Source organism: Aquila chrysaetos, chromosome 16 (genome assembly GCF_900496995.4).
Source record: "Aquila chrysaetos chrysaetos chromosome 16, bAquChr1.4, whole genome shotgun sequence".
Lineage (NCBI taxonomy): Eukaryota > Metazoa > Chordata > Aves > Accipitriformes > Accipitridae > Aquila > Aquila chrysaetos.
This window is the reverse complement of record NC_044019.1, coordinates 6748119-6769438: the sequence shown is the minus strand read 5'-3', so window position 1 is coordinate 6769438 and position 21320 is coordinate 6748119. Positions and strand designations below refer to the sequence as shown.

The window sequence follows — 21320 nt, the reverse complement described above, 5'->3', positions numbered from 1 at the left end:
GCTGGGCAAAACATGGGGTTGTGACATGATCAGGCGGATTTACCAGCTGGATCCAGGGTCCCCAAGCCCCCCTCCCCACCTGCACCCCCCACCCTGGGCACTACATTCCATAGGGATGCAGCCACATATTTCTAAATTATTTTTTCCAAAGATTTTGAGCCTGGCAATTATTTTTGGCTGAAATAAATGCGCAAGGAGGTGTGTGGGCTGGGGCCAAGCTGTCCCAGTGGGCGAGCAGAGCCCTCCTCACCCCCCCCCCCCCCGCGGGGGCCATGGGGCTCCTTCCCCAGGCCCGCAGCCAGGAACCCTAATTCAGAAGAAATGTGGGGGTTTGCACTTTTTTTCCGAGCAGAGCTGCTGGCCATGCTGGGCTACGAGCCCCCTGTCCGAGCTGGTGGGTGGTCTCAGTTCATCGCAGGGCAATGTCATATGGAGCCTTAAGGGGGCGGAGGGGGGGGGGGGGGGGAGAGGGGCCCCCGGGTGGGGATGTCAGAGCCCCCCCGCCAAATGTCTCAGCGCGGGGGGAGACACAGCCGCCGGGCAGGCTGGCAGCCCCGCGGCGAGGAGCAGCAGCCACCAAGTGCGGGGCCAGCCCGGGGCGGGGGGGGGGGGCGTTGCGGGGCGGCCCCGGCCGCGGAGGGGGGGACGGTCCCCGGCGGGCAGGCGGCGGGGAGGGGGCGGGGGGGCCCGGCAGCCCCCGGCAGAGCCCGGCGGCGGGGGGAGGCGGCGGGCGGGGCGGCGCGGCGGCGGCGGCGGCGGCGGGGGGGTCCCCCCGCGCGGAGCGGGGGCCGGGCGGGGGGAGCGGCGGGGAGCGGCGGCGTTGGGCGGGCGGGCGGGCGGGCGGCTGCGGGCGGCTCGGCCCCGGGTGCCCCAAGGGCTGCCTGAGAGCCGGAGGCTTCCCCGGGGCTCCTGCCGAGCGCGGAGCATCCTTCCTCCCGCCCGCCCGGCGGGCACCGGCACCATCGGCACCGGCACCGGCACCGGCACCGGCATCGGCACCGACACCGGCACCGGCACCATCGGCACCGACATCAACACCGACACCGGCACCGGCACCATCGACACCGACACCGGCATCAGCATCGGCACCGGCACGCGTAGCAACATCAGCAGCAGCATCGACACCGATACCGACAGCAACACCGGCATCGGTATCAACGTCAACACCGGCACAGGCATCGACACCGGCAGCAGCACCAACACGGGCATTGACACCGGCACCGGCATCGGCACCGGTATCGGCATTGGTATCGACGTTGGCACCGGCTCCAGCAGAGCCCAGGTGAGCAGCTGATGGGTGGTGGGTGCAGGGGACATCGTCGCACCGAGGCCCTGGCCCACGGCGGTGGATGCCCTATGCTCACGGGTGCTGGGGACAGGGTGCCCGCCGTGGGGACTGGGTGCCCGCCCTGGGAAGCGAGAGCCCGCCCTGGGCACCTCCATGGCAGCACATCGGAGCAAAGGGAGAGGCAGGAGGCTCAGGAGATGGCGGTGGCCTCGGTGGACAGATGGGTTTTGGGGGGATGAAACTTTGCGGCAGGCTGCGGTGCTGAGCAGGGCAGTGGGGTGTCTCTCGAGAGCTTGGGGGGGTCCGTGCCCATCCCACTGGGGGCAAGTGGCTCTAGGGAGGATCAGCGTGAGCAGCAGTCGGACACCAAGCAAAGCTCGTCCATCTCAGGGTGGGCACTTCAGATCAACCCCCATGGTGGTGGCACCTCTGTCCATCCTGGCACCCACCCCTGGCCCCTTAACCACCTGCCTCCTCCTTCCTGGCAGGTCCTGGGGTCACCACTGCCCCCTCCACCTTCTACCCTGCCCCATCCTCATTGCAGCTACCCAGATGCCCCCAACCTCCCCAGCTCCAGCCCTCAGCTTCTTGGATTAGATCTTCCCAGATGATTTTGGGCCCGGGAAGCTGCAGGGGCCCCAGGCAGTGAGATCGCAGGGAGAGCTGGCGCAGGGCTGAGCACGGCTCTGTGCGGGGGACATGCTCATCTTGTGACTCCTCCTGGGGCAGCATCCTCTCGGGAGGAAAGGGCTTCCCCAGGGACAACCCCTCCTCATTGCCTTCAGGGCATTATTTTGGCAGGTTGCCCCTGCAGATGCTTGGATTGGGTCCCTTTGGTCCCAGGAGCTGGCTCCTGTCCCCTGGCTGGGTGGCAGTGCCACCAAGGAGGTGGCAGAGGCAGGATGTCCTGTGCTCACCCTGAGTACTCACAGCCTATGACCTTGGGGCTGTCCACCAAGGGTCACCTCAGCCCTTGCTGTCACAGAGGGCTGCCAGGACTCCTCCCGGGATGTCCCTCCCTTGTCACAGCTGGGCAGGAGATATAATGGGGGGGGGGGGGGGGGGGAGGATGGCCCTACTACTGTCTCTACTCTGCTCAGCAGGAGGTTTTGGAGGGGGAAAGGTGGTGGCAGAGCCAGGTTCTCCTCACTTTTTTAAACTGGGGGAGTCACAGCGTTTCCTCCCAGACTGGGATGCCGGGAGGCAGAGGTGGAGGCAGATGAGGTCGCTGGGGGATGCTCGGTGGGAGGCTGTCGGTGGCTGTCATTGCAGCCACCCTTGGGGGAAGCCTTGTGGTTCAGCTCCCAGTTCAGCCATTGAAGCTCTGACACCCATTCCTGACCTGGCCCCATGCTCCCTTGCAGGACAGGGTGCTCTGGTCGCCTGTGGGGACATGGCACCACGAAGGATGGGGACGGGGGATACAGCCTGGTTCTGACCTTGGCTCCTCGGGCAGGCGGTTCTAGCGCCTGGCTCAGCCAAGGGGCAATGAATCTGGCTCTGCTCCATCAGGACTGGGGATTTCAAGCCGTGCCTCTGACCCTAGGGTGCCTGCACAGATTTCTTTGCTCCTTGGCATTCAGTCCCTTCCCTGCCAGCTCCCCAGGGGCCGGGCAGGTGTCACTGGGTGGCAGGGAAGGTGCTGTGACAACCACCACGTCAGGGAATCCCAATGATGCTCCCGGCATGTGTACAGGGGAAAATATCTGGATCACCTTCATGCAAGGCCTCGCCATGGGGGAGGCCCATCAGTCCCTCCCGAGGGGATGCTGCCAGGGGAGCAGGACACTCTGGAACTTAGCCATCTCCCTTCTTGGATGAGTTGCAGTGGGAAGGAGAAAATCTGCTGGCTGCCAGGGACCTGGGGGGAAGCACATGCCGGGGGCTCCCCAGGGAGCTGGAGGTACTAGCTGCAGCACATGGCCTGCGAAGCCGTCAGCTGGCTCAGCTCCCCAAAATTAATTATCCGGGTGCCTGCACATGTCCTGCTGCTTTGGCAGAGCCAGGGAGACGCCTCCAAATTCAGTGCTGCTTCCCCAGGGCACCCCACTGCCCTCTCTGCCATAGCCAGCTGGATGCAGGAGCACCCACGGGCTGATCTGGGCTCTCCTTGGTGTGACCGGTCCAGCCTTTGTGGTGGGACCAGTATCCCCCAGCACGGGTCTGTGGATTCACCAGGCAGGTGGGGACCCAGAGGAAGGGGATCTGGAGGAAAGGAACCCTGGGGGTGGTGAGCAGGGGGGGTCCCTGTGTGGGCCCTGGATGTGGTGCAAGCACTAATGTGGTGCCATGGGATGGGCAACATGGAGTATCGCTCCCCCCACCCGACTGCAGCAGGACAGGGCTGCACGGAGCCAGCAAACACCCCCCAACACGAGGAGCTGGACCACTGTCCTCTCCTGGTGCCAACTGGTGGCAGATGGAGATAAGGGACGTTGTGCTGGGAGAAGCTGGGGAAGAGGCTCCCACAGTGCATGGCTGAGCCCGTGGCCATCCAGCTGCGTTTCAGAAATGCCTGGTGCCTCATGTCACCCAGCCCACGGCATGGTCAGGCACATGCTTAGTGGCACCCAGCTGGCACCCTGTGCCCCAGCAGGTCTCCCAGCCCCTGCCCCAAGCAGCCCACAGCCTGCATCGCAGCATCCTCATGGCTCCTTGAGTTTCCCCTGGCACAAATCCCTGCGCCGTGGTACTCACCCACGCGATCCACAGCCAGGAGAATCAAGGACATCCCTGTCCCCATCATCTCGAATGGGGTCCATCAGCTCCCACCCAGGATGCTCAGGCTGGAGCAGCTGATGAAGAGCCATTTGGGGAGGAGGGAACCTGAAACTACTGAAGAATGAAACCAATTTAGATGCGGGTGACACGTTTATTATGCAAAATTATAGTTTGTGCCGTAGTTGGAGCAGCTAACTAAAGGTTACGGTGGGAGCTGTATTACCCAGGGCTCAATCACCATAATTACCTCCCATTAGATCACCTGCTTTGCAACTGAGACGCGTGGTAGGAGAAGCTCCTGTTTACCTCCCTTGGCTACAGGAGCAAGCGCTGATTTACCCATGGTGCCAGGTCCCTCTCCATGGGGGCTGCAGGTGGGCTTCTATCACCCCTGTTGCATTTTCCCCCTTGGACTTGAAAAGGACCTGAATGCAGGCGGTGGGACTGAGAGCAGACCCACGGGGTGAGGAGCACTGGGGAGATAGGCTCAGCCCTCCCACGCAGCACCCAGCACCCTTGCGGGGTCCCTGATAGGCACCCGAATCCCCCGGGGGAAATTCCTGTTCTCCCACCACACCAGCAATTAAAGGTAATTAATTGATGGGGGTGTAGGCAGGGATGCTCACAAGCCCTGAAGAGGTCACAGCCCACAGGCTGGCAAACACCCAGCTGGCCTGGGAGCCTCTATCCCTCCCTGGGATGTGGTGGGATCTCTCCCTGGGATGCCTCCAACCCTCCCTCCACCCTTCCCTGGGATGCAGGACAGCATCTCCTGTCCTGGAGGTTTGGGCAGGGGAACGCAAGCCTGTGGTCCCAGCTGCTCATGTGTGGGCAGGGGGACGGCTGTGAGCCGGGGGAGCTGCGCTTTAATGGGTGATCCCAATCTGCACCCAAACCGGCGTGCGGGTTGAGGGTCTCGCTCGCTGCTGTGCTCGTGCTGCGTCCTCCTGCCTGGCGGTGTCAAGCTGGGTCACGTAGCTGTCACCTCCCCCCTGTCACCAGGACGCCAGGAGCTGCCAGCGCTGCTGGCCCTAAGGATTTACCATGTTCCGACAGTAAATATCCACAACCGGAATATCGCTGGTGATTTTTTGGGTGCTTTTCATTTTCCTAATGCCAATGAGTGGGTGGGCTGGCAGGGCCGGCAGTGGCTGCGGTGCAGGGGTGGGATCGTTTTGCTGTCCCAGAGCTGCTCCCGCTCCGGTGTTTTGCCCAGCCCATGTGTCAGAGCCCAGTGAGGGAGCTGCCGGCTCCTTCCTCGTGGATGCCATATTGCAAAACAGCTCCATCCCTGCCAGCAGCAGCATCTTTGCATGGGGACCTCGCCCCTCTCGGCTGCCAGGGAACAGGAGCCCTGCTCTATATGATGGTAAAAGCCGGAGGTGCTTGTTATTAGCACAAAGTGAAGGAAAAAATTGTCCTCTCTGAATTTCCCAGGGGAGAATTGGGAACCCAGGGGAGATCGGGCGGGATGGGAAGCAGTGATGTGCGCTGGGCTGGGAGCCCCAGGCTCCGGTAGGATGGAGGAGAGGACCTGGGATATGGTTATTTCCTCTCCAGGTGAGTGGGGCTCGATGCACACCCCAAGGCCAACGCAGATGAGGTTATCCATCCCCCTCCCTCCTGCACCCGGGTTTGGGGAGCTTTTGGGTGCAGGATAAGTCCCCGGCAAAGCCCAGCAGCAATGCTGTGCTGTCAGCCCACGTCCTCGTGCCTCTGCCTGCTGAGCTTTTTGCATTTTGGTCTTTAATAAGAGCAACTCAGGCATGTCCGGGAATGAAATCAAGATAGTCCAGAGGCCGTCGCGCATTCAGGTTTCCCCAGTGCTTTCAGCGTCTGCCCGGGATGCCCCATGAGCTGCTCCCATGGGAAAAGATGCCTCAATTTTATCGATGTATGGACTTGTAGGAGATGCTGAGCTCAGCGGGGCTGTGTCAGGATTAAACTGCCAAATCCTCCAGAGCACTTTTTCCTGGCCCAATCTAGGTCTGCAGGATCAAAAGGGGATTTTCTCTGTAGTCACTATCCTTTGGGGAAGCCAAGGCATGATGTGCGGCACGGTGGTGAGCACCTCGAGGTCTGGAGGCACCCAGATACGGGTTCGCAGCTTTTGGGTTTGCCCTGCAGATGCTCAGGGAAACTTTGGATTGGGATGTCAGCAAGTGCATGAGCTGGTTTCACTCTTACCCTTGAGCAGGACTTGCTCTGATTTGTGTTTGCAGCATTGTAAACCAAAGTGACAGTTTATTCAAATAGCCTGAAATCCTGTCTGGAGAGACTCAGGTTGGATTTTATTTTTTTCCTGGCTTTCGTGAGGGTATTAAACAGCTGAACTCTGCCGTCATCCCCGAGCACAACGAGACCAGGATTGATGGAGCAATAACGCACCCTTCATTTCTCCCAGTGACTCCATCCTATGGATGTCAGCAGCAAAACCCACCTCTTGTGCTCATCTCCCTGTTGGCATCCAGGAATTACAGGGAATTAAGATTATCGGTTTTGGAGTCCTTCATTCTCACTCTTTGCCTTGAATGGGAATTTAGGTACCAATATCTAACAAGCCTGGACGAGCCCTGCTGCAGAGCCAGTGAAGGGAAGTGTTTGTGTTCAGTCTAGGCTGGTGTTAGCTAGGACACATCTCAGGTTTTAGCACAAAAAAGAAATTTCTAAGTCCTACAGCTGGAGAAAAAATCCTAAAAAAATAAGTCAGCCCTAAAGCACGCAAAAAGGAAACAGAAGGTGAATAAAGGCAAATGAAGGGTGATCTTTAAAATCATCCTTGTAACCCAGGGAGAGGTTTGGGTGGAATAATTCAGGATTGGGGTATGAGCAGGGATGGGACTGAGCTTAGACCTGGTCCTGCCCACCCGCAGGGCAGGGGTGGGGAGCAGGGACGGAGCAGGGGAAAGGGAGAAAAGGGATGTCAGGATGATGAGAGGGATGTCAGGATGATGGACGGGACAAAGAGACAGTTCAGCGTGCCCCAGACCGATGGATGAGGCAGTCCAAGCACAGGCAGGAACCGTGGAGAAGAGGGAAAGCAGGTCAGGCTGCGAGGATGGGTATGCAAGAGCAAGAGCAGGGAGGAAGGTCAAAGTGCGAAGCAGGACACAACGGGAAGGGGCTTAGAGGGTAACGAGAATTACTGCTCTAAGTACATTAGTCTAACGAGGAAGATCCGCTGCTCAGTGGCGAGGGGAGGTGGTGGGAGCCCACGTGTTGGATGCCTTCTGGACAATGGTGTTTGCTGGCAAGTGCATCGCATGGAGGGGCCAACCCCACCGGTACGGGGCTGCGCTAGACCATCTCAGGCAGGGCCAGAGATTTGGGGAGCTGCCAGTGTAGCCTCCTCTCTGAAAACCTGCTGGAACGGGTCCTCAGAGCTTTGGGAAGGAGCTGAGGCCACAGGGTGAGGAGAAGCCAAGGAAAAATGGGAGAAAAAGTAGTGTGAGACCTCGATGATGCTCTGAGCATCCAGGCACAGGTTCGCTTGGGTCCCTGCACTGCTTCGCTCCGTGCTGTGTCACCGTCACTCAAAACATGTCAGGCAGGATCCGAGCTGGCCCAGGCACCTTCCCAGGCTGCCTGGAAACCTGGTGATTTAGGGATAAAAATGTCGGTCCATGGTTGGAGAGGTTCCACTGCCGAGGTCAGGCAGCGAGGTGCCAGCATCCCCCTGTGGGCAGGTGCTGGCAGCTGCTTCCCTCCCAGCACCGCTTCCAGGAGGGATCACCAGCTCGAGGCACTTGGGTTGGGACTTCCCTGTGCTCTGAGCTTGAAGCAAAACCTGTTCTCTGTATCACTCTCTATCTTCATGTTAAATATTCCCGCACCAGCCATCATCCCTGGGGCCTTTTCCCTTCTCGTTTTCTCCCCCGTGCCCTGGAGATGATGAGTTTGGGACAGTATTTATTCCCATCCTTCCCTCTCGCCTGGATCCTGGGAGCTGTTTATGGGCTGCTGACAGCTGACGAAGCCCATTTCTATGTGGCAGTGAGTGCCTGCTCAGCACCTCCTGGGCTCCGACACCAGCAGCACTGCTGCTACGTCAGGCAGGAACGCTGCTGCCTGCAGCCGCATCCCTCAAGATGAAACCGCTGGGACCAAACCTGCTGCCTCCATGGGAGATCCCTCAGCCCTCCAGATTTTAGCCTGTGTTTAATTATTGCCATCTGCTATTCCAGGCTCCAGGGGCTGCTTAGTCTGTCTGGTGGTTGTTGGTCTCTGGTTAAATCAGCCCCGTTGGATTTTCCTTCCCTGTGGACTCATCGTTGATTTTCCTGGATGATGCTCTCATCCCTTTTTGATCCGGGGCAGCTATTTCCTTCCCAGCTTGCAACGCTCATTTAATTCAATGTTACGGTTACGCTTCCCATTTTTCATCGTGTTCATCATCTCTTAATAACATCAGCGTCATGGGCTTGCAGGTGGATTTTCAGAGGGCTTGCACTGGGCTGCAGCATTTCCCAGCCTGTCATCTGTGGGGCATAGCACCAACCCCATAACACATTGAATTAAACAAGCATGAAGAGCCTCCCTTATAAAGAAAGCTGAGAACATTAAATGGTCCAAACCCACACTTCCAAATTAGCTGACAGCCCATCAACCACTTTGAATCTGAAAAAGCAAATCCTACTGCCTAAGGTTAAATGAATCCATAACAAAACTTTACAGCCATCGCCATAACATCTCCCCCGTCCTAAACACCCCAGAGCATTTCTGGTTCATATGCCCTGGGAGGTGAAATGCGTTTGGCAAAGCTGGCCAGAGTTGTGTGACCATAGTGGGGACTGCGAGATGTCCCGTGGTCCCCATGCTCCAGGTGCTGGCTCCAGCAGCAGCCACAGGTGCAATTTTGGGTGAGCCCTGAGCGTGGTCTGCTCCCTCCTGCCCTCCGGCACCCCAAGTTGTTGTGTCAGGGGGACATCCTTGCCTCCATCGCTGGGGAGGATGCATGGACGTGCTGCTGCCCGTGGAGATGTCTGATCCCGAACTGAACCCTCAGTCTCTTCAGCTGCTCCATCCCCGGGGTGGTTCACACCTTTCTCTGCCTGTTCAGCATCTTCCTTCCTTCCTCCAAGGCTTTTATATCCAGGGAAATGGGAGATTAAGTCAAACCTTCGAGCAGGAATGATGCCATGCCAGAGGGAAGACCTCCACCACCAAACCCTGCTGCCCATCCTACCCAAAGCCCGCAGGATGGGACTGAGCTCCTCCTGACACCCTTGGCTGGTTTCCTCCCACTGATGGCAAAGCCCAGGTCTGGCACGGGGTGGCCGTAGCGTGTCCCTGCCCATCACTGCCTGCGCCTGGCGTCACTGCCTGCAGGTGGTAGGGAAAGGGGTGGCTGTTTCCAAGCCAGGTCAGTCCCTTGGCTGGGTCCATCCTGCAACTTCCCTGGCCCAAGGCTGGGAGAGGAGGATAATAAGGAAAAGGAAGAGGAGGTTGGGTGCTCTTCACCCCAAACCACTCTCCTTCCCAGGTCTGATGCTCTGGGTCTCAGCAGAGGTGTCCAGCTGTAGCACCTCCTTCACAAGCCATGGATTTTGGCTTTTTTGGGCTTGGATGAGGAGGTTTGGAGCAAAGAGCAGGTGAGCAGGGAGCAGAGGCTGGGGCAGGAGCCCTTCCTCCTGCTGCCTGCAGGTACAGGAGCTCCCCAGGCGGCTCCAGGCTTAGGATTCATACCCAAATGTCAAAGGCAAGCAGTGGGGCAGCACCCAAAACAGGGCTTAGGAGATGTTTCCTGCAGCAGATCATCCTGCAAGGAGCTTGGATGCCAAAGGCAAGGTCTAATCCTGCAAAAGCTGCCCAGGCAGCCTGGACACTGGGCATGGGGTTGAGGATCTGCAGCAGCACGGGATGGGGAGCAGCACATCCCGGCCGCTGTGGGATGGCAAAAATCTTGCTTCTCTTTCATCTCGCGAGCATCTGGCCCGTTGGCCTTCAGCCAGACCGTCACCTTCCTCTCCTGTGCTTTAATTGGTCGTCACCACAGCCAAATTATGCTACTGAGCATCCCCAGCCCATACACAGCTCAGCGTGTGCCCACAGTTCTTGCCCATGTGGCATGAGAGCGTCAGGGCTCGGCGGCACCATGGGGACGGAGACCTGGGGAGCTCTCTTGTTGGGAGGATGTTGTGTTGCATGAAGATGCCTGAGGTTTGGGGACATCCCAGCCTGGATATGGTCCTGTAGGACATTTTCTGGTCTCCTGGTGGCCTCTGTGCAGGAGGCAGCTTTTGCCATGGTGGGGCTGGCTTGATTCCCGAGGAACTTGACTAAGGGGACACGACACATCCCAGCGCCATGTCCTCCCTCCACCTCTTCCCAGTATCTTCCACCGCAGCCCATCTCCAAAAGGGATTAAGGTTTATTTCTGCCCTATGCTCCTATATCCCATTAGGAGCATTAAAGCAGGAGCCAGCGGCCCTGAGGACCTTCCATGTGACTCCGGGAGCTTTTTTAAGTTGAGACCATGTTAAGCCTCCCAGAAACAGTCCCTGCTTAGAGGGAGAAATCCCCACTCGCTGGGCAGAGGCCCCAGGTTTATGCAACGTTATTTGCCCAGTACCAGGTTGGATTTGCTGCCTGTGGGACTGGGAGGACAGGGCAGACATTGGTACCTTGGACATTGCTCCCAAGGGAGCCCAGGGGTGCAGGGGGATGGGGGACAGCCCAATGGGCTCCCCATGACAGTGATGCTGCATCCCAGGAGTGGTCAGCATTCCCCTGCCCGTGACAACCCCCCAGGGGTTTCGGTCCCCTCCAGGGTCCCAGTAGCTTTTCTGTCCATGCCAGCATGAAAGTCCCGATCTCTCTGCATGGCTTTTCAGTGCAGTGGGTGAGCATACGGGGTGTAACTCCTGCCTGTATCCTGGGCACCCCGTCCCCAGCGTCCCTGGAGATGTTTAGCTACAGGAAGGAGATAGGCAGGAGCCAGCCTGGTCTTGAAGGCTTTTTTATTGCCTGGTTCTCCAGCGCTTGAGCCAGCAGGAGCTGCTGGGGCTGCCAGGAAGGCAGCTTTGATCCAGCCCTGCAGGGCTCCTTTCTTGCTGGGATGTGCAACGAGTCAGTCTGTCTGTGGGAAGCCTGTGTGTGCGCACATGTACATTCATGTGTATGTGCATATGTGCATGCACGCCTGCACGTGTGCACGCATGCCTCTATGCGTGCGTGCATCTGCATGCGTGCATCTGCATGCATGCATGGCTGCATGTGTGCATGCATGAGTATATGCATATGTGTGTGTGTGAACATGAGCGTGCATGTGTATGCTCACGTGCTCACACAATCCGGCAGGCCTGGCGTGTGAGCCCCCGGTCACCCCAGCCCCTGTTCCCACGTTCCCACAGGGTTGCCCAGGTGACACGGCGGGTGCTCCGGTGCCATCACAGATGCTACACGCTGCCTGCCCGTGTCCCGGTGCCCGGAGCAGGGGCTGCGGGGCCGAGGGCTCCCGCCAGGCGAGCAGGCGTTGCTGCAGGGCACTCGCTGCGAGAGGAAAGACGTGAGCTCGAACCTGTGGTGTGTGATGAGAAACTCTGTGACCAGGAGGTGACATGGTTCCGGCACTAACAGGAGCTGGCAGCAGCCCTCACACTGACATAGGGGTGCACACGTGTGCTTGTGTGCATACCGGGCACACGGCATGCACGCATGTGTGCCAGGGAGTGCCATGCATGCACATGCATGTGCCACAATGCACCATGCATGCACACACATGTGCCAGGGGATGCCGCGAATGCACATAAATGTACCATGGGACACCACACATGCACACACATGTGCCAGGGGATTCCGTGCATTCACACACATGTGCTACAATGCAGCATGCATGCACACACATGTGCCAAGGGATGCCAAGCATGCACATACGTGTACCATGGGACACCATGCATGCACATGTGTACCAGAGGGCACCATACATACACACCCTGGGGCTCAGCTCCAGCTGCATGTACATGTATGCTCACACACAACAGCCCAGCCAGAGGTCATGCATGCAAACATGCACATACGTGTGCCAATGCACAGGCAAATGCACGCAGCCCCAGAGTGCCATAGATGGTGCCTGCGTGTACACCTGCACAGGGAGCATCACACCTCCACCAATCTCTGCAGCAGCACAGCCACCGCTTGCAGGGCCACAGACCCTGCCCTCGTCACACACCTGAGCCTCACTCTGTGCCTCAGTTTCCCCACCTGAAAAGGGCATGGGTCCTGCCCCACGTAGGGCGGCCACCCCATGACTAATCTTACCTCTCGGGTTAATCATTCATGTCTCCTCCTCGCACGCAGCCAGGGTCACTCGTCTCGCTCGGCACAGCGCCTGCGCCCAAGGACTCGGAGACCTTGGCTCGTCCTCCACCTGAGAGCAATTCCCAGGGGGACACCGGTAAGTTCATCACCCCCCCCAACAGGACAAGCTCCCACTGCCACCAGCATGGGGACACCAGTCCCAGCATTGCCCCCAGTGTCCAACCTGGAGGGACCGGGGCTGCTGGGGTGATGGCTTGGGGGTCCCTACGCCCCATGAATGGGCGGAGGGGGTTTCGGGAGGGTAGAGGCCACCCCTGTCCCTGCAAGGTCCTGTGCCACCTCCTGCCTGCAGCTGCAAAACCCTTCTGCAAAAGTCCAGAATATTTACCAGCACTGAGCAAACACCCCAGTAAGGTCCCAGCAGCAGCATGCACCAGGATCAGGTCCATGCCACTGGGATCTGCACAGTGCCCAGTGCTGGAGGCTTCCTGGGACAGCCCCCCACCCGCTCGAGGAGACTCCAGCATCACCAGTGCCTGCCCTGGCTCAGCAAGAGCTGTTCCTCAAGGAACACAGTGGGGTCCCCAGGTTGGGGACGATGTGCCCTTGTCCCCTGGCACTGCAGCCGGTCCCCCTCTGCCCTCTCAGCCTCCCTTGCTGTTCTACCTCCCAGCTGGGTGTCACCTCCATGTCCCCATCCCTGCTCTCCATCCATCCCCTGCTGTCGTCCCCTCCTCCTGCTTGCCCACCAGGGACAAGAGGTCCCTGCCCTTCACAGCCCGGCTTGGTGTAGCCACCCAGGGAGCAGGGTGCTGGGTGCTATGGGTGCCCCGCATGGGGACACAGCCTCTCCCACCCCCAGGCTTGGCCCTCGCTCCCTCCTTCACACCCTGTTGACACCAGCCCCATCGCTGACCCCTTGCTCTGCCTCCCCCAGGCTGGAGCCGGAGGGGACCCGGCCGGGAGTCCCCGTCTCCCGTGGGGTCCCTCACTGGCTGGGAGACATCGGGAGGGGGAACCGCCAGGCCGGGGAGTGGAGCAGGATCCTGGGCACGGGTGAGACGCAGCGCCAGGCCAGGCTGGAGGGTGCCCGGTAAGGCTGCTGGGGGTGGGGGGGTGCTAGCGGGACCCCTGAGGACCCCCCTTCCTCCATGATGCGGTGACCAGCAGAGATCCCGGCACCCAAAGGTGCCAACGCTGGGGACGGGGGAGTCCCGTGGGCAGGGTGGTCCGTGCCTTTGCTCCTGGAGAGCCTGCAGTCAGGGTGGGCAGAGGGGATTGTAGAGGGCTTAGCCTTGCTCCCTGGGCAGCTGCAGGCAGGGGATGCTGCCTGCCCTGAACTAGAGCATCCTGCCTGGACCAGAGCCACCCTCCCCACTCAGGGCCTGGGGGCCACCTTGCCCAGCGGTGCTGACGCAGAGGGGCCCGTGTCTCTCCAGGGTTAGCATGACCGAGGTGGAACCCGTGCTGGACTTCGCATCCTCTGGGAGAACGGGCCGGCGCAATGCCCTGCCCGACATCCTGGGCTCGCCGGCCGGCGTCAGCCCCTCTGACCTGCCCCTCAAGCTGGCCGAGATGTCCCTGAACGCAGGTAGGTGATGGGGAAGATGGGGGACAACACGGGGCGGGCAGGAACCAGAGTGGCTCATACCCTCGTCTCTCCTCGCAGGCAGCGCCCAGGAGATGCAGTCGCCCTCGGCGGAGGTGCCCCCTCCGCAGCCCCCCAGCCCCGAGCTGAAGGACACGTCCTAACCCCGCTCCCGGGGGGAAACGTTGCTGACCAGCGGAGGAAAGAGGAGGCTGCAGAGCATCAGCCCAGCTTTCCTGGCACGGCCGGAGTCCGCTGGGTTTTCCTCGGTGCTACGGCGGCGAGACCGTCGGGTGTCATCTCCCCCCCGCCGTGGGGGGAGCATCGCATGGCGGGGACCTGCCGTGACGAAGGGGCGATTCCCACCCACGCCCTGGGCGAGGACCTCGGGGAGGGGATTTTTTTGCCTCCCCGGGGGGGAGGAATATTTTTCTTCTGGGGCATTTGGCAGAACCGAGCACAGGGGGTTTGCCGGGGGGACCTTTCTCCTCGTCGCAGGAGCAGCCCGCGGGTGTTTCTAGCTGAGTGTGGTGTTCACTGTGATGTTTTGGGTACCACCTCCGTCTCCTGGCCTTTCTTCCCGCGTGATCCAGGAGCCTTTTTCAAGAAGGGGGGCTGGGAAGCACTGCACAACCCCAACAGCCCCCCCCAGCCCTTAAGCAAAGCCCTCCCCCCCTCCAACCCCGGCAGCCAGCACCTTGCTGAGGAGTCCCACCGAGGAGCGAAGAACCCCAGGGTGGTCCCTGCCCTGGGGGTCTCAGCTCCTGGGGACAGGGGGATGCCGGTGATTTCGGGGCGATAAGCAGGGTGATGCTGTTTTGGGCATCCCCAGCCCTGCACATCACTCTAGCTCCCCACACCAGGGCCACCCATGGGTCCCCATGCCTGCTCCCCTCCCGCAGCCCTGGGATCCCTGCCGTGTCCCTGGGGATAACCCAGAGAGGGAGAAGCAGCAGCAAACGGGGCCAGCCAGGTCCTGCGGCGGTTTGGGGATGTGCACGAAATGGAGTCGGGCTTTCCCAGGCTCCGGCCATGCTCCCCAAAACCTCCGCTCCTGCTAGTGGGTGGGATGGGGACCCTCCTGCCCAGGCTGGGGGAGGTGAGAGGCCGGGAAGGACTTGAGCTGCCCGGATCCTGCCCAGGTCAGGGGCTGGTTTCCCAGACTGGGGTTTGCTGGCTGGAGGCTGGAGCCAGACAGAGCGGTTGCACGTTGTGCTGGACCCAGCTCCATCGCGGATGGTCACCTATAGCTGTCGCTGTGGGACCAGCAAATAAATCCCAAAGCCCAGGTCCACTCTGGCCACCACCCAGGTGGTGACCAGGTCTGGGAGAGCTGTGCGGGGCCGCACACGGGGCCACCATGTCCAGCAGCACCCATCCCCAGCACCCCAGGGTGGCCCTGGCCACCCCCGGGCTCCTGGGCAAGGACACCGGCTGCCCGTCCCTTGGTGTGGAGGCCAGCCCCGGCCAGGACGTAGCGTCGTGTGTGGGTGGGCATCCGTGTGGGTGGGCATCCGTGTGTGTCCATGCACACGCATGTGCATGGGTGTCTGCGTGCATGCCTCTGTGCATGGAGCACCCACATGTGTGGGCACCTTTGTGCATCCATGTGCGTGGGTGTTGTGCACATGGGTGTCAGCGTGCATGTGTGTGCAGGGGGGGTGGCCATGTGCATGGGTGCTCCTGTGGGTGGGTGTCCATTTGTGCGGGTGAGTCTCTGTGAGCATGGGTGTCCATGTGCATGGGTGCTCACCCATGTGCGTGGGTGTTCATGTGTGTGGCTGTCCATGTGCACGGGCAGCCGTGTGCATGGGTGTTCATGTGCATGGGCACCCATGTGCATGGTGGGTCTCTGTGAGCATGGGTGTCCACACTCATGGGAACTTCTGTGGGTGGGTGGGTGTCCATGTGCATGGGTGCTCCTGTGGGTGGGTGTCTGTCTGCAGGGATGTCTGGGGTGGGGGGTGCTGGTGTGGGTGGGTGTCCGTGTGTGTGGGTGCTCCCGTGCATGGGTGTTCCTGTAGGTGGGTGTCCATGTGCGTGAGCGGCCGTGTGCATATATGTTCATGTGCACGAGTGCATGTCTGTCAGCATGGGTGTCCACATGTGTGGGTGCTCCTGTGGGTGGGTGTCCGTGTGTGTGGGCAGTCATACGTGTGAACATCCACATCTTATGGTCCTGTTGTCTTGGGGGGAGGCTGGGAGCGTGTGTGGGAACCAGGGCTGTGCAGATTTGGGACACCGACACCCGGGAGGGTGAGGGGACAGGGGACAGCCCCTGCCCTCTTCGTCCCCTCCAGGGCTGTGTGGGTGGGTGTGAGCTGGGGCTCTGACTCCCCGGGGACTTGTCCAGGGAATAAATTGCCCGTCTTTCCCTGGGGAGCTGTGCCCTGTGCGGTGTCCCAGCTGGGGCAGGGGGACACCCATCCTGTGGGGTCTGGTGCCTGTCCCCCCCCCCCCCCCCCCCCCAGGACAGGAGGAAAGGGGGTCCTGCTCGGAGGGAGGAGGCTGAACACGAGCTCCTGGCTATTTTTGGGTGTCTGTGGTGACACCTTGGGGCCAGGGAGAGGGAGAAATTGTCCCCAGGTCCCTCCCGGACCTGGTCACTTTGACACCCATGTCCCCAAGATGGGGGGACGCACTGCAGCCACAGAGCTCGAGGATACCCAATTCCCCCAGCTGGGACCCTCCACTGCCTGGGGACAGGGGCAGGGGGAGGCACGTCCCCGGGGAGCCGGGGGTCAGGGGACACCAAATCCCATGGCCACAGGTGAGCCCCGGCACGCTGGGAGGAGACTGGGGGATGCACTGGCACTGACTCTGCTGCCACTGGAGCCCAAAGCAAGGGGAGATGTGAGGGGGGGGACATGCTGTGGGTCCCATAGCCCCATGGCTGGCCTTGTCCCCAGTATCCCCCCACCACACAGAGCATCCCTGGGGGCACACATGTGTCCCCAGGGTCCCCACACACAGGGCAGGGACAGGGTCACACTTGTCCCCCCACACACGAAGCAGGGACAGGGTCACACGTGTCCCCACACACACACGGAGCAGAGGTGGGTTCACACGTGTCCCCAGACTCCCCTGGATGCCTGACACACCCCCCCCCCCCCCACCTCCCCAGTACTTGCTGTTCCTCGTGCCTCAGTTTCCCCAGCTCAGCTTCCCTGTCGCCAGGACACATTATCCTGAAGGACACTGCCATTGCTGGTGTCCCCATGTCCTGACCATGCCCCACCACCCACAGACCACAAGCAGCACCCACCCCCGCACCCCCTCCCCGCCTTGGGGCAGCCATGGGGTGGGCACACACCTGCTTTGCCCAGCTCTGCCCTGCCTCAGTTTCCCCACATCCCATGCCCTTTGGCCACCCCGCACCACCAGTGCAGAGACCGTACACAACTCATGACACAATTGACCCACTCTGGTCTCCCCATCTTTGACCCAACCCAACCTGACCCTCCGTGACCAGGGGATCTCGGCAGAGGTTGGTGGCCAGTGACAGATGACGGGTGGCCGGGCTGAGGTGGCCGCTGGCAGCGCTGCCGAGGAGTATTTCTGGAGTGCGGTTGTGCTCTTTCCAATCATGTGATGAGGACATTATTTAAGGCGGCTGCGAGGCCGGCAGGCAGCTGCGAGCTGGGCGGTGCAGGGCCACGCTCACAGCCAGCCGGACCCCCGGGACCCCCATACACGCGTGTGGCTCTGTGTGTGTGTCCCCCCTGCACCCCCTCGCCATGGTTGACGCCTTCCTGGGCACCTGGAAGCTGGTGGATACGGCCAATTTCGATGAGTACATGAAGGCATTGGGTGAGTGGGGGGGTCTGCGGGGGGGGGGGGGGCTGGAGTCACGACATCACCCCCTTTTTTTTCTACCACCACCCCCCACCCCCCAATTTGCCTGGCCGAGCCCCCTGCACACGGGGGTCTGGCTGGGGGTGGCTGCAGGCGGTGGGGGGGGGGGTCGCTGCTGCCTGGGCAGGGTGGTTTATGGGGGGCTCTGGGGCTTTATGCCTGGGGGCTTGGGCGGGGTAAGGGGGGTCTCATCCTTCCCCTGCCCCCCCCCCTCGGGGCTCAGCCCTCGGCGGAGGGAGGGGATGCCCCCGCCGGGGCACAGGGAGCCGCCCAGGACCCTTTCAGCCTCCCCCCCCCAGCCCCGGAGCTCCCCATCACCCAGCTCCAGCCCCTGCGCTGCTTCTGGGCAGGGCTGGTCCCCACCCAAGAGTGGTCCGGGCAGAGTGGGGGGTGACACCAGTGCCCCCCCACCCTGCCCAGCCCTGGAGCTGGTGGGTGCTAGTGCACCGAGCACTGGAAGCGTTCCCAGCCAGCCCCTCCCCGCCTCTGCCCTGGAGCCCCCCCAGGCGCTGTGGGCACACATAAAGCCCCCCAGGACCACAAGTTTTTGAGAGCAGTTTTGGGGTTCACCCCCCACCGTCACGGGGAGGAAGATGCCGGGGTGATGCCGGGGGGGACCAGAGGCTGACAGCCGCATCCTGCCCCTCCACGCACCCTCAGCTCTCCCCCACCTTGCACCCCACAGGGGTGGGCTTCGCCACCCGGCAGGTGGCCAGCCTCACCAAACCCACCACCATCATCGAGGTGGCGGGCGACAAGATCACAGTGAAGACCCAAAGCACCTTCAAGAACACAGAGATCAGCTTCAAGCTGGGCGAGGAGTTTGACGAGACCACGGCGGACGACAGGCACGTCAAGGTGAGCCCCCAGCCCCCGTCCCCCCCCCGCGTCAGACCCCCAAAAAAGGGTCTGCGGGCTCTACTGAATCTGGCCATCGGCTCTTGGCTCTGGGGCTCCATCCTTTTTGCCTTTGGAAGGGTAAAACCACTTTGCCTGCTGGAGCTGGTGCTCAAGCCCAGTCTCACCCAGCCAAGGCCCCCCACCTCACCCCATTTTGCAGCGGGGTTTTCCCCCGGGGAGCAGCACGGGGCCCTGGAGCTGCCGGGAAGGTTGTGCAAGAACCAGGCTTGCAAATGCCAGCTGCCCGCCCAGGGGCTTGCTCAAGAGGAGGCAAGGGGACGTGGTGGGGTGGCAGCAAGTGTTGTCCCCACTCCGGGGCGGGGGGAGAAGGGCACAAGACCTCTTTGTTGAGCCCTCTCTTGGCTTGCCCTACAAAGCAGGCAGCTCTGCAGGCAGGGATGGAGCAGCTGGGCAATCCTGCCTGGCCCATGCCTCCCTAGGGGCTGATGCCTCCCCCGGGGTCTCTGAGGAGGCCAACACCTCCCGGGTCAGGCTGTTCCTCCCTGTAAAAGCAAGGAAAAAAACACCTCGAGACAGGTCAGAGCTTCTCTCACGGCCTCTCCCATCCTGCAGAGACATTTTCCCTTGCAGGATTGATCGAGCCCCTACTTTTTCCTAGTTTCCCAGCTGCTGTGCATGGAGCAGCTGGCAGCTCTGTGCCCCACACCCAGCCCCGGGGGCACTTCAGGGGGGGACCTTGGGGCTCATTGGACACAAAACCCCTTCCCGACCCCAACGCAGCAAGCGCAAGGGCTGGGCACAAAGCGAGGACAGGCTGAAAGGGGACAAGAGCGAGCAAGGCAGTAGTGCCGGGCAGATACAGGGCAGCACAGCCCTGCCTGCAGCACTGCCGCCGCTCTGACCCGCCGGAGCTGGTGGAAACTATGTTCAAGTTTGAGACGTACGACCTGCCGCGAGCTCCTGCCCGCAGCCCGGGGACGTGCCCTTCAGACGCCCCTCGGCCGGTGGCCAGAGGGCACGCGACAGGGCAGCGGGGGCCAGGACGGCTGCCTGGGCCATGGGGCTGCACGGGATGGGGCAGGTCTGCCACGCTGTGGGGTGCGCCGAGTCGTGGGGCACCCGGGATGAGTGGGGTCCCGGGCTGTGGGGAACCCGAGCTGTGCAGGGAGCTGAGTTGTGGGGAGACCCAAGGTGTGTAGAGACCCTGGCTGGGGGGGACCCAAGCCATGCGGGGACCCAAGCTACTGGGGCACTGAGCAGTGGGGACAACCCAGCTATGGGGAGACCTGAGCTCTGGGGGGGGGGACCCCGAGCCACGGGGGGCACCCAAACCTTGTGGGGACCTGGGCTATGGGGAGACCCGAGCCATGGGGGCACCTGAAAGGCAGCACCCGGCTGTGGAGGAGCTGGGTGGGGGGCACGGGGCAGAAATGGGGTCGGGCAGCCGGTGCCGCTGCCTGTCCCGGCACAACCCCGCACCGTGCTGCCCCACGGCTGTGCCCAGCCGGCTGTCACACTAACCTTGGCAAGGGCCAGGCTTTTGGGGCAGAGTCAACAGCAACGGCTGTGCAAACAGCGGCCCCGGCAAGCAGAGGCATGTTTGCTGGATCGGCCCCTCCAAAAACCCTTGCCAGGCTCTCCGGTTCAAAGCACTGATAACTGCCCCACCTCTTTGATCCCTCCAGCACCCGAGGCGGTGAGCCATGCTTGGGAGCGGCCAGGATCAGGTCCCGGCAGCCCCAGAGCAGGATGTGGCCCTGGGCAGGGCTCCCTGTGCTGGCCCCGGGTCAGGGAGGGCAGGGTCACCGTGACGGTGCCCACAGCGGGGTTACCGGGGGGGCAGCCGAGGCCGTGACCCAGCCAGCAGACAGAGCACGATCCGGCGTGTGCCGAACTGAGCTGACAAAGTCAGGAGGGATGATGCCAGATGGGCGTCCCGATGGTGGCACCTGCAACCTGTCCCTGAGCCCCACGGGGCTCCTGGGCGAGCACAAGGACACCCAGCATCGTCCCCTCCAAGGGACAAAGCCCCCAGGAGCCAAGAAACCCCAGGGAGGAGGGTAACAGCAGGTCTTGCTCTCTCCCTGCAGTCCAAGGTCACGCTGGATGGAGGCAAACTCATCCACGTGCAGAAGTGGGATGGGAAGGAGACATCGCTGGTCCGGGAGCTGAAGGATGGGAAATTAATTCTGGTAAGGAAAGAGAGATGGTTTTAAATCAGAGGGGTTCAGCCTGGCAAGCCGGGAGCTCCACCGGCTCGGCACAACTAACCTCCCCACCACCGTTTCTGCCACCAGACTCTCACCATGGGCAACGTCGTCTCCACCCGCACCTACGAGAAGGCGACATAGACACCATCCCCATCTCCCTCACCCGTCACCCGGTCCTGCATTCGCCCCCGCCCTTGCCCCGCGCCGGGCACGGTTTGCCATGGTCTTGGAGCCCACTGCACCCGCCGGGAACGCCGGCTGTCCCGTCCCCATCGCCTCATGGGGCTGCTTGGGGCTTGGGTGGTGGTTTCATGGTTTGGGTTTGTTTTTTTTTTTTAATAATGGGAAAATCCACATGGAAAAATAATAAAGGCCATCTTGTTACAGCTCTGTGATCAGTTTACTTGGAAAAAGGCTTTTCTAGCACGTGCTCACCCACAGCATTGAACCATGCCGGTCTCAGCCAGGCTACGGGGAGGAACACGGCGGTTAAATCCAGCCCAGACACCCTGGCAGCAATGGGGTTAAATGACCAGTG

General features: G+C 61.4%; 2 protein-coding genes across 4 annotated transcripts; both read left to right on the top strand.

Annotated features, from left to right (window-relative positions):
- The first annotated feature begins 797 nt into the window (after nt 1–797).
- On the top strand, nt 798–14413 carry LOC115351925 (cAMP-dependent protein kinase inhibitor alpha-like). 3 transcript variants are annotated; one of them, XM_030039371.1, is made up of 6 exons: nt 798–1012; nt 1097–1282; nt 12308–12404; nt 13206–13324; nt 13708–13859; nt 13938–14413. In XM_030039371.1, the coding sequence occupies exons 5-6, from the start codon at nt 13715–13717 to the stop codon at nt 14018–14020; spliced, it is 228 nt and encodes a 75-aa protein (XP_029895231.1). In that variant the 5' UTR covers nt 798–1012; nt 1097–1282; nt 12308–12404; nt 13206–13324; nt 13708–13714; the 3' UTR covers nt 14021–14413. The 3 variants fall into 3 exon arrangements, with proteins under 3 accessions (XP_029895231.1, XP_029895230.1, XP_029895232.1); XM_030039370.1 differs by having other exon boundaries at nt 798–1282; nt 12312–12404; XM_030039372.1 differs by lacking the exons at nt 798–1012; nt 1097–1282; nt 12308–12404 and having other exon boundaries at nt 13250–13361.
- A 2560-nt stretch (nt 14414–16973) lies between these two features.
- On the top strand, nt 16974–21168 carry FABP3 (fatty acid binding protein 3). The gene is made up of 4 exons (XM_030039369.2): nt 16974–17666; nt 18397–18569; nt 20663–20764; nt 20870–21168. Exons 1-4 carry the CDS (start codon nt 17594–17596, stop codon nt 20921–20923), a joined length of 402 nt encoding a protein of 133 aa, XP_029895229.1. The 5' UTR covers nt 16974–17593; the 3' UTR covers nt 20924–21168.
- The last annotated feature ends 152 nt before the right edge of the window (nt 21169–21320 follow it).